Genomic DNA, 18,636 nt, shown 5'->3' with positions numbered 1-18,636 from the left:
TTTCTTTTAGCTCTCTCAGGATATCTCATTCTATTGTCTGTAATAATTTTTATCTCTGTTCCTCTATACATAGTGTTTCTTTTTCTTCTGGTTACTTTTATTTATTTTTTTATTCCTTCTGGTTACTTCAAAGATTTTTTTTTATCGCTAGTTTTTAGAAATTTGATTATGCTGTATCTAGGTATGATTTTCTTTGAGTTTATCCTGGTTGGAGTTAATTGAGTTTCCAGTTTTCTAGTTTTTATCAAATTTGGAAAAATATATTTTTGTCTTCTATTTCCTTTGTCTAAGGATCTAATTACAAGTATGTTTGATTACTTGATATTGTCCCACAGGTCACTGTGCATTTTTTAACTCTCTTTTCACTCTGACTTATTTTGACTAGTTTTCATTGCTATACTTTCCAGTTCCCTAATCTTTTTCTTCCGTAGTGTCTAGGCTGCGTAAATGATTGATTCTCAAGGGTGAAAAAGTTTTTCTAACGTCTTACAAAGCTTAAACTAATTAGAGGTTATTCAATGTTCAGTTTGTAGGGGCCTGATCAAAAATGGAGAACGACAAGATGAAGAAAGTCTTGGAGGAAGGCGCAGGACAGATGCCTTACGCTTCTTATGTAAAATGAATCCTGCTCAGGCCCTCAAGGTCCGAGGCATGGTGGTAAGAGATCTTTTTTTGAGACATAAGCCATTATATGAGGACCAGGAACTTTTCTCAAGATGGTTTTAGAATCTTGTAGAGAAGTATAATAATGTATAGGATGTATTACCTACCTCTCTGTTTTTTTGTGTGTATTGTGATAGGTCTTCCTTTAAACTTTAGAGGCTTTGGATTTTGAAGCTTGCTGGACCTTTTCCTTATGATGTTGAGTTCAATTTGTTTTCTTTGCTGTGTTAGGTTGAAGAATGTCATTTACCAGGCCTTGGTGTAGCTTTGACATTGGATCATACTAAAAATGAAGTTAATGAAGATGGAGTTAGTGACTTGGTTTGTTTTGTTAGTGGTTTGCTTCTTGGAACAAATGCGAAAGTCCGGACTTGGTTTGGAACTTTTATCCGAAATGGACAGCAGGTGAGGCATTGGATTATTGTGGCAATTAGTAAAAGAGTAAGAAACATTTTAGAATGATATCATTAGACCAGTGGTTCTCAAACTTCTTAGCCTCGGGACCTCATAACATTTAAAAGATTTATTGAGGATACCAAAGAGCTTTTTGTTTATGTGTTTTTATCTATTGATATTTGCCATATTAGAAATGAAAACTTAAATAGTTGAAATATTTAATTCACTTAAAATAATAATAATCCTATTACATGTGAACATAACATTTTTTTTTATGAAAAATAGCCCTATTTCCCAAAATTAAAAATATTGAGAAGAGTGGTATTATTGTACCTTTTTGCAAATCTTGTTAATGTCTGGCTTAATAGAAACCTTTGGAAAGCTGCACTGTACCTTTGTGAGAAAATGAGAGGTAAAAAGGCCAATATTTCTTATGTAATTGAGGAAATACTTTTGATCTTCTGGAACCTCTGAAAGCATTTTGGGAATCTCCAGGATTTGGGGTCAGACTCATGAGAACTGCTGCATTAGGTCATCAAATAAGTCATTATAGTCTGTAATTTATATATATATATATATATATATATATATATTTGTGGTAAAATACATATAACATAAAATTTACTATTTTAATCATTTTTAAGTATATAGTTCAGTGGTATTAAGTACATTAACCATGTTGTACAACCATCACCACCATCCATTTTCAGAACTTTTTCATCATCCCAAACAGAAACCATGTACCCATTAAACAATTCCGTTTTCCCCTCCCTCCAATCCTTGGCAGCTACCATTGTATTTTTTTCTCTATGAACTTAACAACTCTAGGTACATATATAAGTGGATTCACATAACATTTGTCCTTTTGTGACTTGGTTATTTTATTTAGCATAATGTCCTCAGTGGTCATTCATGGTGTAGCATGTATCAGAATTTCCTTCCTTTTTAAGACTGAATGACATTCCATTGTGTGTGTGTGTGTGTGTGTGTGTGTGTGTGTGTGTGTGTGTATACTGCATTTTATTTATCCATTCATCTATCAATAAATATATATTATATTTTGCAACAGTTTTTAACTTGCAAAATATTCTACTTTTTCAAAAAACATTTCATGGTAACTCTGTGAATTGAGTCCCTGTGAAGGAACTGATGCAGACTGATTTTTAACTTATTGAGGTCAGTGAACTAGAGAGTAGTAGCTTGTACACTGCTTAGATCCTCTGGTCTATTTTTTGTGCTACTGACTCAACATACTATTTTGTATACAAGTTCTACTTTATTTCTAGCTCATTTGAAAACTAATTTTAAGCTATGCTTTTTAAAAGGAAGTTAACAGTTATTATATACCTTCTATATGTCAGGCATTATGCCAAATACTTGGTATGCTCATCTTGTAATTATTTTTTGTGTGTAATAGACTTTTCTTATTTAACCTAATGTTATTTTTGAAGTAGGTTTATCATATTTTACTTGGAAACACTCTAAAAATAACTAACAGTTGCCTAGTCTTTTACAGTTTAGAATTGCCTTCATATGTTTTATCTTTGTTCATTCATTCGTCTATTTAACAGACATTGAGTGTTTGCTGTATATCAGGCACAATGTTAGGTACTACTTAGTAAGAGATGACTAAGACATGATCCCTGAAAAACTATGGAGATGATAGACTTATAAACTCCTAGTTTACAATAGCTCTGGAAGTTATATATTATTAAAACATTCAATTCCTGTCATTAAGGAAATCGGGGTTTGAGAGGTCAAGTAATATATCTAAAAGTACATAATAACAGAGCTGAAATCCAAGATCTTGTGTCTCCAAAATCTGATGAGCACTTTCTACTGTACCACATATGACTCCATTAGTCATTATATATTTGAAAGTACCATTTAAATATTTTACAATTCAAATTGTCATTAATTTAGTATTTTCTGTATAATCAACCCAAATTAGAGTGAGTAGAGAATTCTTAAAATGAACCAGTGAATTTTGAGTTTGCTCAGTTGGTTAAAACAAGATTCTGCAGTTATGACAGTCTCCTTGAATGGCTCAGTTTCAGGTGTTTGGGAAACTTTGTTTGACTTAATGGGTGCCCCATGGTTTCTTCCTTTTGTGGTTCATGTTTTTTACAGAGAAAAAGAGAGACCAGTAGTTCTGTCCTTTGGCAAATGAGAAGGCAGCTTCTTCTGGAATTGATGGGCATTCTTCCCACAGTAAGAAGTACCCGCATTGTGGAAGAAGCTGATGTGGAGATGGAGCCCAATGTGTCTGTGTATTCGGGGCTGAAAGAAGAGCATGTTGTGAAAGCCAGTGCACTCTTACGTCTGTACTGTGCTTTGATGGGGATCGCTGGACTCAAGTATTCAATAATTTGATATTTTACCTTTTTATCATTTTACTTTCTTGTTTCTAATACCAAGAAAGTCAGCCAAAGGCTTTTTATTCTGAGGATTTGGGTTTACTATTGGGCTTATGTAGTATTTGGCCTTTGTCAAGAATGAAGACTTAAGGCAAAACATCTCTCACTGGGATGTATTTATCTATTTTAGTCTGATTATAAATAGAATTATGTAAATATGGGCGAGGGCCAAAGCAGTTTAAGAAACCTATGACTTCACCACAGCTTGACATGAGTATAATAAATGATCTGTGAGTGATCCTTTACCTGGTCCATGCAGCTAGTTGAAGTAAATCTCTCCTGTTTCCTTTTACAACTGAAATCATAAATTGTTTAAAATCGATATGATATGATTATTAAGTACAGAATTTCTTATTTAGTTACTGCACTCCATCCTTTTGCACAATGTCCTCAACTATTATACATAGTCTTTATTTTGCATGTCTTTAATATATGAATTTCAGTAACTATTGTTCAGTTAAATAATACTGCTCCCTCAACAACTAACATATCAGTTACTGTGATACCTTAACCAGGTAATTTTATAAAGTACCAATTTTGCTGAAAGCTCTTCAAACCACAGTTCACTCACTGTGTAAGTAACAGGTGCATGTCATGATGAGTGGCCAATTGCATTATTTCTTTTGAGGTCTATCAGCAGCTCATCACCATCAGCACACTGTTACTCAGTTTATGATCAGATAACAAAGAGGGTGATTGTATTGTCATCTTATCTCAGTGATAAACCCATGTGACATTTTACAAAAATAGATAACCGAAAGAGGGAATTAGCCATTAAAGGTGAAAGTGTGGCAAAGAAACAAAAAGTGGTAATGCTGTAAGTAACATTTGAACCAAATGTAAATAGAATAGCTGTGAGAATGTTGATGTTGCTTCCATTTAAGAGTCCTTAGGTTGGTAGCCAGATGAACTTAGTGAAGGCAAATTTGTCAATATAAATGAGGAAAGTCATAACGAAGAGGATAAAGAGGTCCCAGAGGAAGTGATGCTGGAAAAAAGTCTTCATTTAAAGGATCTGTCAGATAGTTCATGACCCAAAGTACAAAGGATAAAACATTGGAAGCTGATCTAAACTTAGAAGGTGGTGTGAAATTCATCAAGGCTTAGAAAAGATGCTCACTCTCTATTACAAGTTATATGATGAGAACGCAGCAAAGGCTATTTAAAACTTGATAATTTTTTTACAAAGAAAACTCTTCAACTCCCAATGATTCTAATATGTTTAATTATAGAGTGCTATATAAATATTAGTCTTACTGTGTTTTCATTTCCCTATGCATTGAAAACTGACAGTTTTCAGATGTTTTGACAAAAAAATTAAAAGATCATGAAACAATTGTAGTTTTCCCTATTGTTTATTAAGATTGCGATGTGTAGTTTCAGCAGGTATGGTTATTTTTAAGCTTCCGCACTATCATGCAAAGTGAGGACTGCCTATATTTGTGTCTGAGGAAAAACACCGGTTGTAAACTCCAGTTTTGCTTTTGACACTTAAGATGTTAAAGATGTTATAAATAGTGAGTCTTAATATAAAGCTCAAAATTTGTGTCTGAAGAATCAAACTCTTGAGAAGTCCTTTTTTCCTTCTACCTTCCTCAGCTAAAAAAATAAGGCCTAGTAATGTATCTGTTTTTTTAGACCAACTGAGGAAGAAGCTGAACAATTACTGCAGTTGATGACAAGCCGTCCTCCCGCTACACCAGCTGGGGTTCGCTTTGTTTCGCTTTCCTTTTGTATGCTGCTGGCCTTTTCTACACTTGTCAGGTATCTTACTATATAAGTCACTCTATTTTCTCAAGGTCTGCTTTCGTTTATTTATTTACTTATTTATTTTTAATTAAAAAATTTTCAATTACAGTTGATATTTAATATTATATGCATTTCAGGTGTAAAGTATAGTAGTTAGACAGGTATATAACTTAGAATGATTCCCCCAATAAGTCTTGTATCCACCTGATACCACGTATAGTTATTAATAGTATCATTGACTGTATTCCATAAGCTCTACTAAAGTATCACTATAACTATTTTGTAACTGCCAATCTGTACTTCTTAATCCTGTCACCATTTTCACCCAACCCCTCAACCCACCTCCCATCTGGCAACCATCAGTTTGTTCTTTGCATCTATGAGGTTATGAGTTTGCATCTATCTTGCTTGTTCATTTATTCTATTTTTTAGATTCCACATATAAGTGAAATCATATGGTATTGGTTTTTCTCTGTCTGGGTTATTACACTTAGCACAATACCCTTTAGGTCCATCCATGTTATCACAAATGCTAAAACTTCATTCTTCCTTATGGCCAAATAATATTTAATTGCGCATATGTACCACATCTTTTTTATCTATTTGTCTTTTGATTGGAACACTTAATCCATTTACATTTAAAGTGATTATTGATAGGTACATAGTTTTGGCCATTTTATTGTTTTCTGGCCATTTTTGTAGTTCTTCTCTGTTCCTTTTTTATTCTTTTGCTTTCTTCTCCTGTTTGTCATTGACTCTCTGTAGTGTTGTGTTTGGATTCCTTTCTCTTTATTTCTTGCATATCTTTTGTGTATTTTTGGTTGGTGGTTGCCATATGCTTCATATGTACCACAGTATGATTATAGTATCTATTTTAGCTTTATGATCACTTAGATATCAACACATTCTATAATAACTACCATTTTTAGTCACCCTTTGCATGTTTATGCTTTTGTCATTTTACTTTCATGTGTGTGTGTTTGTGTGTATCTCTTAATTTATTGTTGTAATTACTCACGATTGTCCTACTTTTGCCTTTTAACCTTTGTAGTTAGAGGAGTTCTGTTCAGCTAGTCTTTACATGGTTCTCAACGGTGGTGGTTCTTTGATTTAGTTATAATTTTGGTATAGTCATGGGAAGAGAGGATAGCATTTACTTCCTCTGCCATCTTGAGGTTTGCTCTTGTTTATTAAAACACATGTATAGCATTAATTAGGATCTTAATTACAAAAATTGGTCTAGGTATGGGCGGTGGTATTATCTTTTGGTAAAAGGGTATCAGTAACACCTACTGTGTGCAAGTCACTTAATTTATCTTTATTAAAGTTTCATGTACACACTGTTTTAAAGGAGTTGAAATAGTTCTTCAAGATTTATTAGGGCACATAGCAGTCCTTACTCTCCTCCTCCCTTCTCCTTGCCTAAGGGTAACTTCTTTCATTTCTTTAAGCTGATTCTATTGGATTTTACTACCACATCTTTACATAACATGTTTGCATTTGCTATATTTTGATTTTTTAGTTTTAGTACTTGTTGACTTCCCGCTGTGAAAGATGAGGAATTAGTTTGTTTTTTTCTCTCTGTCCCCAACACATGTATATCTATATATCCTTTTTGTCTTCCATTCTCTCAGTTTGATTACATTATAATCTTGCTTTGACCAATATATAGTTGTTTATATTACACTGTTGGAAGCACAACCGTGTAATAGATGATTAGTTTTCTTTAAGCAAAACTTGTTCTTTGCATTAATAATTATCTTGTGTTTTGTTTCTTTTTTATTTTGTCGGTGTTGTGTGCTTATACTAATGCAACCTCAAACTGCCAATATACACCTCCTGTCATGATGTTTGCATTCATTATTCTATCAATTTCATTTTCTTAAGGAAATTTCTCCTGGAGCATTTTGACCTACTCCAATCTGAAGCAGTTACCTCTGCACCGGGTATACAGCTCTCGTCCTGGAATTACTCTTCAATATCATTTTGGGGACTTGCTTTACCTCTCGTTTGTTTATCTCCTGTTCCCTGCATATAATGTCTCCATCTTTTTTCATTTGCTCTCTTATTTTGCTTCATTAGAATGGGTATGTGGGAGGTAAATTATTTTTGAGACTGGATATTTCTGAAAAGATCTTTATTCTATTTGAATACTTGATTAATAATTTGATGGGGTATGGAATTTTAAGTTGTAACTAATTTCCTTCGATAATTTTGCAAGTCTCGCTCCATTGCCTTTTAATGTCCAGTGTTGCTGTTGAGAAATCTGATGGAATTCTGATTCCTGGTGCTTTGCGTGGCCTGTTCTTTGGCGCAGGAAACATGGGGAAAAGTGTAGGCTTAGCTTTTTGTCCCTAGGGTTTTGAAATTCCTGCCTGACATGCCTTGGTGTGAGTCTGTTTTTGTCTATTGTCCTAGGTATTCGGTAAGTTCTTTCAACCTGGCAATTCATATCCTTCAGCTCTAAGAAATTTTCTTGAAATAATTTGTTAGTAATGAGTTTTCTCTGTTTAAAACCTTCCCTTTTTTGGCTATTGGACTTCCTGAAGTGATCATCTTATTTTCTTACCCTTTCCTATTTATTTTTGTGTTGATCTGCTTTTTAAAAATTAGCTTTATTGAGAGACAATTTATATACCATAACATTCACTCATTTTAAAGTGTACAACTTAATAGTTTTTAGTATATTTACAAAGTTAATGCAACCATCACCACCATCTAATTTTAGAACATTTTCATACTCCAGAAAGGTACTGCTCATTTTACCTTTTAGGATTTGTCCTCAGTGTTATATTTTGATCCTATTTAATTTTAAATTTCTAAGAGCTGTTTTCTCTGATTGTTTCTTCTGTGTAGTGTCTGTTGCTTCATGGCAGCATGATTTCTCTGAAATTAATCATAATGAGTGAAGGGATTTTATTTGTACTGTTTCTTTTCTCTCAGTTTCTTTTTTTTCTGCCTTTGGTCTCTATTTTTTAAGTTAGAAGCTTTTTTCCGGTGGTTTGGTAATTTTTTATTGTCTGTTCATATTTAAAAGTAGGAAATTAAATGGCAGATTAGAACCTCTAAATGCATAGTCGAGTGCTTGGGAAGCTCTTAAAGCTCACAGGAGTCTTAGAGAACACTATTGTCTTGCCTGGAGAGTGAAGGCCTGACTAGAAAGCCGTAAGCAAAGTTAAAAAGTGAGAGTGGAGGGTTGGGTGATCTCAACCTGCAGTATAATCATTCGCTCAATTCTCCTACTTTCAGAATGATGCTTTAGATATCCCTGGTTTTTCCTCACTTCAGAGACAGCCTCTTTTAACATCTCCCGAGAGTAAATCTCTAGTCTTTTCTCGTTGGGGCATGGGTTTTCATCTAGTTGTGTAGAATGGAGGAGGTGATCTGGAGGTCTACTCCTTATATAGACTGTCAGTCTTTTTAATTTAGTCTCTGTCTTCACTCTCACTCATAGAACTGCCTGGAGCTGTTAATTCCTTAGCATTTTAGTGATTCTGTGGTATAAAGTGGTTGGTTTTCCTTCCTGCCCCTGTAATATTTTGCTTTGTTGGGTTTGCTGAGTCAGTTACCACTCATCTATATATGCTCTAGCTTCTAGTAGTTTGTGTTGTTGTTCTTCATCATGCTATGCTTTTATGCCTTTTACAAAAATCCCTTTAATGTAGTTTGGAGTTTCAACAGGGTGTGAAATTAGGTACATGACATTAAGTGCTTTTTTTTCTCTTTACCTGAAGTAATTTCTAAACATTATCTCTAATCCTTATTATTTCTATAAGGTGGGTATTTTTAATCTGTATTTTATATACAGGAGAGCTAAAATTCAGAAAGAGTATTTAAATTTTTTGTCCTGGGTCATACTACCAGTAATTAGCAGAGAAGGGATTCCCACTCAGGTCCAGCAGACTCTGAAGGCTATAATCTTTCTACAACATAGCACTGTCTTTTGTTAGTGGAATGATTTAGGTATGGTTGAAAGTGACCATTTTAATTTTCTTAGCTTTGGGTAGCAAATGTTTCAGTTGTTTTTATTTTACCCATTTACACTGCGATGAACTAGAAAGGAGATGATGAAAATTGTTTTCACAAATCAAAGTTAACTTGTATCTTTGATCTAAATCTAGGAATTTACTTTAAAAACATCATTGTTTGGTATATTTTATAACCAGTTTTCATATCTGTGATGAGCTGTGGTCGTCTGTTTTATTTATTTATTTTCTTTTTGAATAGCGATCACATTTCTCTCCAATTATTAATTTTTCTAAAAATGTACCTATAAATTAATTTAATTTTCCAGGTAAAAGATGGACTAACTTGTTCCTGTCCTAGTACTCAGTTTGTGACTTTTTGATGATTAAGTTTTAGCTGGATTCTTTTTCCTCCATGAAATAAATTTCACCTGTTAATATGGTTCTTCTAACATTTTAATCCCAAAGAGGCTTTGCATTTTCAAGGATCATGGGGATGTTCACTCTTTCTAACTTGCAAGTGCAATAACTAATACTTTTGAGAGGGTTTGACTGTTCACTCTCATGAAGGAAAGCAAAGGTCCTCATTCTTCATCTCTATAACTACTTCATATCTCAATGGCAATTAATGGCCATTTCAACAAGCAATTAATTTCAATTGATATTTCAAAATAAGAAAGGAAAAAGGAATTTCTACCAAAAAAATTTCAGAATGCTTTATTATTCTTATGCTTGTATATCTGATTTAAACCAGTGACATTCTGATATGTTTTATATAGTACACCCGAGCAGGAGCAGCTAATGGTAGTGTGGCTAAGTTGGATGATAAAAGAAGAAGCTTATTTTGAGAGGTAAGATGATTTCATTTGTTTCATTTAACTAAGTTTTCTTCTCCTTTGTTTGGAAATTCATATATTTTTTTTCTGTTTCAACAGTACTTCAGGTGTCTCTGCTTCTTTTGGGGAGATGTTATTATTGGTTGCTATGTACTTTCATAGCAACCAGCTTAGTGCTATCATTGACTTGGTCTGTTCCACTTTGGGGATGAAGGTAATTTTCTTTTATCTTCTTTCTAAAGAAGGTATTTCTAAGCTGGGAATTTTCCTATAGTGTAAAGTAAATAGATTGTTTTCATTTTGAAGTAATCTTAGTTTTCAGTAGTTTAAAATTTTACCAGGGGCTCTTAGAAAAAAATACATTATAAAAACATTGACAAGAATAATAGATGATTGATACAGAAAGCTCAGAAAACGCAGAAAAGAAAGGAAAAATAGAATTTTATTGTTCAGAAGCATGAAATGTACTACTGTTTACATTCTGATGTCTGTTCATTTTTTTTTTTGAAATTGATTAAATATTTGGAATTTTAAAGAACTTACCAACATATAATGAGCATTTTCTCATATCAATAACTATTCTAAAACAGTATTTTTAATGGCTCTATAAGTAGTCCATCATATGGAGTAATCATGACTTTCATAATGGATCCTTTCTTTGCCATACCTATTTTTCAATTTTGGAATAATGCTTAGATAAAAAACTTTGTTTATGTAAATATGTACACAGGTACTCACACATGTATATCTTCAAATGCTTTTTGGATTATTCCCTTAGGATAGTGTTCTAGGAAACAGTTACTAAGTAAAAGAGTATGAAAGGCTTATCAGTCTCCCAGTTTTCCTATGGGGATTTTAACATTCATTTTTCCTCACTGATTCGTATCATTTATATATAAAGGGTGCTTTATATGTCATGTTTTATAGATTTCAGGACACATATTTTACCCAATATTGAATTGAGGTGATTTCGTTTTACAGGTGACATGTAATGTTAATTGGTAGTGTTTACCACCTTTTTTTCCTCTTGAAAATCTACTATTAGATTATCAATGTATCTTATAACTCTTAGTGTCTTTAAAAGTGGAGAAGTAGAATATGTTGCAGTGGTTCTTTCTCGGTTGTTTTGCCATGTAGAAATTATTATTATTTTTGTGTTTGTAGTATATTAAGTATTTCTTTTGTAGTTCTTACTTTGCTGATATGCTTAGAAATGTTTCTCTTTCTTTAGGTTTGTCGAAGTGGTCATCTATATATTCTTCTATTGTTTTCGTGGCTTCACATTTTATATGTTTTACATTTAAATCTTCAGTATATTTGGAGTTTATTTTGGGTGTGGTGTCAGGTGTGCAAATACGTATACAGCAGGTCGCTGAATAACATAGTTTTGTTCAGTGTTGATTCGTTACACCATTGAGGAGATGCCATAGGAACCTAACTCTTGTTGATGTCAATTAGTCTATGGTAAAATTGGTTTCGTTATGTCATTTCACTTAAAGTTGCAGAACCTATTGGTGATGTTGAGGACTTACTATATAGTCCCCAGAAAGGTAGATGTCCCGTCTCCCTTTATTGAATAATCCACTTCTTCCCACTGACTTGAAATGCCAGTAATAGTATTTACTAAGTACTTTTATATGGTGGTTCATTTTCTGAGGAGAAGCACCTTTTAATACTTTAATGTTAGATTTGAGAAACCACTTCTGAAATAGAATATTTGAACATTAATTTTATATATCACAGTCATTTTAGATAATAAATTTACCAGAGAAAATTGTGCTTCATATATTTTCACATGCTATTGGAATTCTTTTGGTTTTAGATTGTAATTAAGCCAAGCTCTTTGAGCCGGATGAAAACTATCTTCACACAGGAAATTTTTACTGAACAGGTACTTCTTTTAACTTTATTTGTAGGTACTTCTTTAACTTTCTTTTAGAGTATTCTTTGGGAGAAAACTTGTATATCTCAATTTAAGAGAATAATAAGGTCTTTTTCTATTCTTTTTTAGTTTCCAATGATTCTTTAATCTTAGAAATGTCCGTAAAGAATAATTGTATTAAAACTTACTTTTAAAGCTACTTTCTACATACAAAAGCATGTTTTAAATTTACATATTTTGGAGACTTTGAGTAAATTGTAGAGAATAGCCTTAGATATCGATGGTAGGAATCTCACATGGGGTAATCATTTCTCTTTGTCAGAAGAAAAATAAAATGGAGATCTGTTTAAACCTTTAGATTGTAAGGTTCATTTCTAACTAGATTATAAGCTAGAGTCTAAATTTCTTATTCTCATATTTACATGTTCTTATTTGGCCTCAGCACTTTTGTCTGTGGATAAGCATAAGATTTTTTTTTTTTCCAGCAAAAGAGACTATTCTAAAATTTAAGATTAATTCTTAGATTCATTTGTCAATTTAAATCTCAGAATACAAAAGAGATATATACCTTAAAAATATTTGAAAATACTTATGGATCCATAGTTGTTGCTACTTTTAGGGTAATTAGTATTCTCATCTCTTTACCAGACTCTCCCTTTTCCCCTCAGTGCATATACACTCCCACATAACAAACACACGTAAGACTTAGGAGACTCATAACTTATTTTTCATGTGTTTAACTTGAACTGACTGGAAGATAACTTTGGGGGAGGGTCTTTGAAAGACAGATTTATGCATGACACAATGAGAATGACAATAAAAATTCCTGTTTATGTGATTCTTTATAATTCACATATGTTTCTCAAAAAAAATTTTCCCCTCACAAAAACCTTTGAGACAGGTAAGACAGTATTGTCCCATTTTGCAGATGTGAAACTGGGCTCAGAAGATAGTGACTTATCCAAAGTCATTGAGCTCAGATTTTATGATTCTGAATTTTATATTTTTTTAACTTACTGCACTACTATCAACATATCTATGTTTTTAAAAAGTAAAAAAAAATTAGAGAACTTTAGAAGTTCCTAAACATATGCTTCCTCATCGTTCAAAAATAATTAAATCATGTAATAATTGTTTTTTTATCATTCATTCCTAAGGACCACACTTGCATTAAATATCGACAGTCTTACCTGCTAATCCTCTCTTTCAGAATACTTTTATATTTGGTTCTATCATATGTGTTAATACTGTTTTCCCCTTTAAGGTTGTCACAGCTCACGCAGTTCGGGTCCCTGTCACCAGCAACCTGAGTGCCAACATTACTGGATTTTTGCCTATTCATTGTATTTACCAGCTTCTCAGGAGTCGTTCATTTACCAAGCACAAAGTGTCAATAAAAGTATGACTTTTTATTTATATTTCATGTGTATGAAATGTGTTTAGTTGCTAATCATTTATATAGTTATAGTAATTAGGAACTTAATTTTAGATTTTTTAAATAATATAACTGTTAAGTTATTTACAAAATGTACACTATTACTAATTTATTTAAATTTTCAATAATAGCATTTTATTAAGCTTTAGGGAGAAATTGCCATTTTCTGTAGTTTGGTTTTATTCACCAAACTGAGAAAGTTGCTAGTCATCCATAACCTGTGTTTGTGTTTTTGTCATGAGGACACCTAACACCTAACTTGTACATATTTTGATATATTTTTAATTTGTTATAGTTGGCTATGTCAAACAGTTAAAAATCCTCTAAAGAAACATCTGAATCTCAGGTAAAGAAATCTGTTTGAACATCTTCAAGAGGCTCTTTTGTTTATAAAGAACAATAAATATATGCATTGATATATCACTTTTAAAAATCCTTGTTTTTATGATTTAACGAAGTTATTTTCTAGCTAGATTGTGTCTTTTATTTCTTTATATTTTTAGCAAGAATAGATAAGAATTAAGACTCCAGGTGCACACCTAGAATTTCTCCATGTCCTCAATCTGGGTAGATAGTTAAATGATAGTCTCCTACAAGTGGTTGTCAGAGCCCTTTTCTTTATCCAAGGGCTTGTGGTGAAGAACTATCCCTCTTCCTAAATTCCTCTCTGCTCTGGGGTCTTCAGCAACACATATGGTGCTCCCAATACAGATATAGGAGGGATTTACAATTTTTTCCCCAGTACTTAAAAACTAATAGATTGAAAACCCAAAGTCCAAACTCAAAACCCAAACTCATTTTAGATTTGTCTTCTACTGGACAATATTTTCAATGAAGATATAAAAGTAGTTCATGTTTTTAAATCAAAGACAATCATGAAATTGAAAAATGTATTTCTAAGTGCTAAAAGTTAATAGCTTCACTGATTCATAAATCATGTAAAATTATATGTGCTTTTAAATTTTCACTTTTCTTTTTGCCAGAAATGATTTAGTGCTTATGACCTTCTTTTTTAGGACTGGATTTATAGACAGCTGTGCGAAACCTCCACTCCACTCCATCCTCAATTACTTCCTCTGATTGATGTGTACATAAATTCTATACTTACTCCTGCATCCAAATCTAATCCAGAAGCTACAAATCAGCCAGTCACAGAACAGGAGATACTCAATATTTTCCAAGGAGTCATTGGGGTAAAATAGCAATTCTTTTACATTAATTATCTTTTTTTTTCTTTTAGTTTATTCTTTTCACTTATCCCATTTTTTAAAACTGATTATTAGAGAACTTCTAGGTGGTTCTGAATTTAAAATGGGATTACATTTCTTGAGCTTGCTTATATAAATTTAAAGAATGGTATTAGTTCCAAGTAGCTTTCTGAATAGTCATTTTTTGAGGAGTTCTTTTAAAAGCTCTGATTTAAAGTCTAAGGAACACCCTGGAGATTGTGTGTTTAATAAAGGACTATGTGACATTTAAGCATATTCAACATGGATTTGTTTAGCTTCCTGGGAATCTAAGATATGGAGATTCATTTATGGAGAATTTGAAGAACGTATTTTTTCTCTGTTTTTTTTTTTTTTTTTTTTTTTGTAAGAAAAAAATAGTTGCATGTTTCACAAATATATTTAAATGTACAATATCTTCTAAAAGTTATTTTCTTCATGGTAATTTCAGATAATACTTGAATCTCTTATAAGCCTTTTACAGAGGCAGCCTGATGGGATTTATGTTGAGCAACAGCTGAAGTCTTTTTATTTTCTATTTTAAAGACGGTTAAGCATATTGCCTTTCCTCTCCCATGCCATCTGAAATGTAAACTTCAAGTTGTCTCTTTGAGTTGCACACACAGAATTGTTTCTTCTATTTTATCTGAGCTTGGGAGCAGCGACACTGAATAGCTAATTTTGAGTGCTTTTGCTATCAGAAATTCACTCATGATATTTAACATTGTTTTAAAGTATTTATGTTATCTCCAGGGTGACAACATCCGTCTTAATCAGCGTTTCAGTATCACAGCACAGCTTTTGGTGCTTTACTATATACTGTCTTATGAGGAAGCTCTCCTAGCAAACACTAAGACTTTAGGTAAGTTGTGCATATGGGAGTGCTTCCGGTGATACTTCATTTTATTTGCTTATATTTTGTGACATTCCAAGCTGTTATATGAGAAAATCAAGTCAGACATTCTAAGAAGCTCCAGTATTATTTTATAGTCCTTGCACTATTTTTTTATAGTCCTCTGATGCATAAATATATATATGTGTGGTCACATAACCACGCCTCAACACTCAGTCCTCTTTTTAATAGGCTTAATTAATAGGCAGCTGAATTGCCTGTATTTTAACAATTTTAGTGACCATATTAACTAAATATAAATTAAGAGATAAACCTGAAGAAACTATAACTGAATTTTTTTTGCTTGATTTCAATCTTTGCCCTGTGTTGTTTCCATTAGTGTGAAGAGTAACATTCTAATCAAAATCAATAGAAAAAAAAAACCAGAAGAATTTCCTTTTGTCATTAAAATTATAACCGAACTGGGCTTTTAAACTTAGCTACTTCTTTTAATAGGTCAGATTCAGCATAGAAGATAACAGTATAAAGTAGTATGTTTTCCTATATTTGAAAAAGAAAATTCACCTGTATTTTAGGCTCACTAAGTGTATCTAGTTCTATATTTGAAACAAAAAAAAAAGTGTCATTAAAAAGCTCTAGTCATAGAGTATTAAATGCTGGGAAGATTCTTACAGGTGTGGTTATTTTGCCACAGCTGAATGATTTTACTTTTTGAAAGCTGTATATTTAAGTTACTTTTCAGTGTTTGGCAGATTAGTTTCTTTTATTTATGTGAAAAGTATTGTGTTTGAAATATTCTATGGATTTCTCAACAGCTTTCTTTCCCAACTACAATTGTTAGGGTTATACAGATATCCTATAACTGTAATTATAGTCTTGGTCATATTAGGGACAAGATGGGCTAATAATAAGCATTAGATAATAGTCTTTCACTTTCATCCACATATAATGAATTCTGTTAAGGAATATGAGACATGATTTAATAAATAGATAGTAGAGGAATGAGTCACAAGGAGGTGTCCTGGGGGAGAACTCAGACCATTAATATTGTAGTAGGGGGACTGAGATACACTCTTGGTTTTTATTTAGCCTACTCTAGCAAAAAAAAATTCGAATACAGCAAAGTACAGGGAATAGTATAGCCAACTTTTTTTGTATATAACATACTGAATTCACAAGTCACTCAGAATTTTTAGGACTGGGAGAATTTTTTTAAAGCTCATGTATTCCAGGCCCCAATGACATGCTTCATTCAGCCCAGTGTTCCTGTGAAGCTTCTGTTCTTTATGCAACAGTCTGTTGGATCTCATTTGGAAAGTTAAGGATTTTAGATTAGGAGTACAGCTCAGCCTGATTTGAATCTTGGAAAAGGAACTGAGGGAGTAGAAGAAGGTTATTAGGTTTTCACAAGATTCAAGGCAAAAGATGGTGGTTCGGATTGGTAGCAGTGTATATATATTTTGGAGATAGAATTGAGAGGGTTAGCAGATAGATTCATGAGACCATAAGCCAATCTTGATGTGGAGGCTTTTGGCCTGAGCCTAGAGGAAGAGCAGGTTTGTGAGGGACCAGGAGCTCAGTTTTGAACATGTTAAGTGTGAAATGTCTGACAGACTTTCCTGTGGGGATGTTAAGGAGACAGTTGTATATACTGGCCTGGAATTCAGGGGAGATACTTGAGATTCTTCAGTGTACATATGATATTTCAAGTCATGATATTAAATAAGATCACCAAGGGAGGGAGTGTGGGAGGAGAATCAGGAGGATATGATGTTCCAGATGCCAAGGGAAGAATATTCCATAGAGCTGATCGCCTATATCAGATGATGTTGATAGATCCAGTAAGGTTATGATGGAGGCTCAGCTAATGACTGCCTATAACTTGCTGGAGGTCAGTTGACTGTCACAGTTTTACTAGTAAAGTGGTAGGATGAAAGCCCGATTGTAGTAAATTCAAAAGATTATAAGAGATATACTGGAAATGATGGGTACAGGCAACTCTTTTGAGGAGCTGTAAAGAGGAGAGAAATGCAGTGATTGGAGAAGAAAATGAGATGAAGAGAAGACTTTTTTTTAAGTGAAAGAGACAAGAGAATGTTTGCATGCTATTGGGAGTAATCTAGTAGAGAGGGAAGGAGAGAAACCCTGGAGTGATTGCTTGATAGGTAAGAAGAGATGGGATGTGGAAGACAAATGGAGCATTTGGCCTTTTTTTGGAGAATTCTGCATTTTTTTTTCTAGTCTAATTTCTCATCTCCAAGAGGAATACGTAACTGCAGAATATGTCACAATGTGAGAAAGTTTTACTCTTCTACAGCCAAAGGATAATTATTCTGCCTCAAATTTATTTCTATCTGTGAAGTTGTATTGTAATTTTAGTACCTTGTTAATTGTTCTGTGGTTTTGGCCCTTTTAATAAATGTTATTAGCAGCCACCAGGTAGCTGCAGAAGCTCAAATATGGAATTCTGAAATTTAAGATTGAGCCAAGTATTAGAATATCATAGTAAATTTAAAAAGTGTGTATATTTGTGTATGTATATATATTTTTTCACATACACATATATTTTTGGTTTTTAAAAAAGTTATAATTTTAGTTAATGTATTCATTGAAAAGAATATGTGTAAGAAATAAAGGACAATATATTATAATCCCTGTGTACTATTACCCAGTTAAAATATGAGCATTACCATTATATTTCCAGTTTTAATACTTAAAAAGCATTTCCTATTATATCTGAAGACTTTATTACTAGGTAAAACAGTTTATTTTTAGATATTTTTGAAGTTAAAGACAGTGTAATTAATATCAAACATATGAGGAACTATTTATCTGTTTCTAAAACAGCCAGTGGGGCAATCTCATTCTTAAGTAGCTAAACGAATCACTTGCTTAACTCTCTCTCAAGCTTAACTTCATTTAAAAACAAAGTCTGGCCTTTTTTTCCTGCTTCTGTTATGTTTGAAATTTCCTTCTTGGTCACCAGCAGAACAAGACACATCTATGATATTTGGGAAACTGTAATGTTCGCTCGCTCTAAATTCCTGAACTTGCAGTTTTTCTTTGTACTTGATAGTTAATTTTTTTCTTCTCAGAGAAAGTTAACGCCAACTGCCCTTTTCAAAATGCAGAAACTTTTAAGCAAACATTGGCAGATGTTTTTTCTTGGCAGCTTGAAGTTTCAGAGCTATAAAATCAAGTTTTAACAAAAGGG

At 32.9% G+C, this 18,636-nt stretch overlaps 1 protein-coding gene across 6 annotated transcripts in view; it reads left to right on the top strand.

Annotated features, from left to right (window-relative positions):
* Nucleotides 1-18,636, top strand: part of INTS2 (integrator complex subunit 2) — a 49,786-nt gene that overhangs the window by 7,355 nt on the left and 23,795 nt on the right. For all 6 annotated transcript variants that reach the window (XM_016143384.2, XM_016143385.2, XM_016143381.2 and 3 more), the window contains exons 6-15: nt 527-657; nt 895-1,068; nt 3,190-3,416; nt 5,115-5,240; nt 9,970-10,041; nt 10,126-10,240; nt 11,849-11,917; nt 13,173-13,307; nt 14,360-14,536; nt 15,323-15,431. In XM_016143384.2, coding sequence (XP_015998870.1) covers nt 527-657; nt 895-1,068; nt 3,190-3,416; nt 5,115-5,240; nt 9,970-10,041; nt 10,126-10,240; nt 11,849-11,917; nt 13,173-13,307; nt 14,360-14,536; nt 15,323-15,431 — 1,335 coding nt within the window. The remainder of the gene's footprint in view (nt 1-526; nt 658-894; nt 1,069-3,189; nt 3,417-5,114; nt 5,241-9,969; nt 10,042-10,125; nt 10,241-11,848; nt 11,918-13,172; nt 13,308-14,359; nt 14,537-15,322; nt 15,432-18,636) is intronic.

This window comes from Rousettus aegyptiacus, unplaced genomic scaffold (genome assembly GCF_014176215.1).
Source record: "Rousettus aegyptiacus isolate mRouAeg1 unplaced genomic scaffold, mRouAeg1.p scaffold_m13_p_6, whole genome shotgun sequence".
Classification (NCBI taxonomy): domain Eukaryota; kingdom Metazoa; phylum Chordata; class Mammalia; order Chiroptera; family Pteropodidae; genus Rousettus; species Rousettus aegyptiacus.
This window is presented reverse-complemented; position numbering and strand designations above follow the sequence as displayed.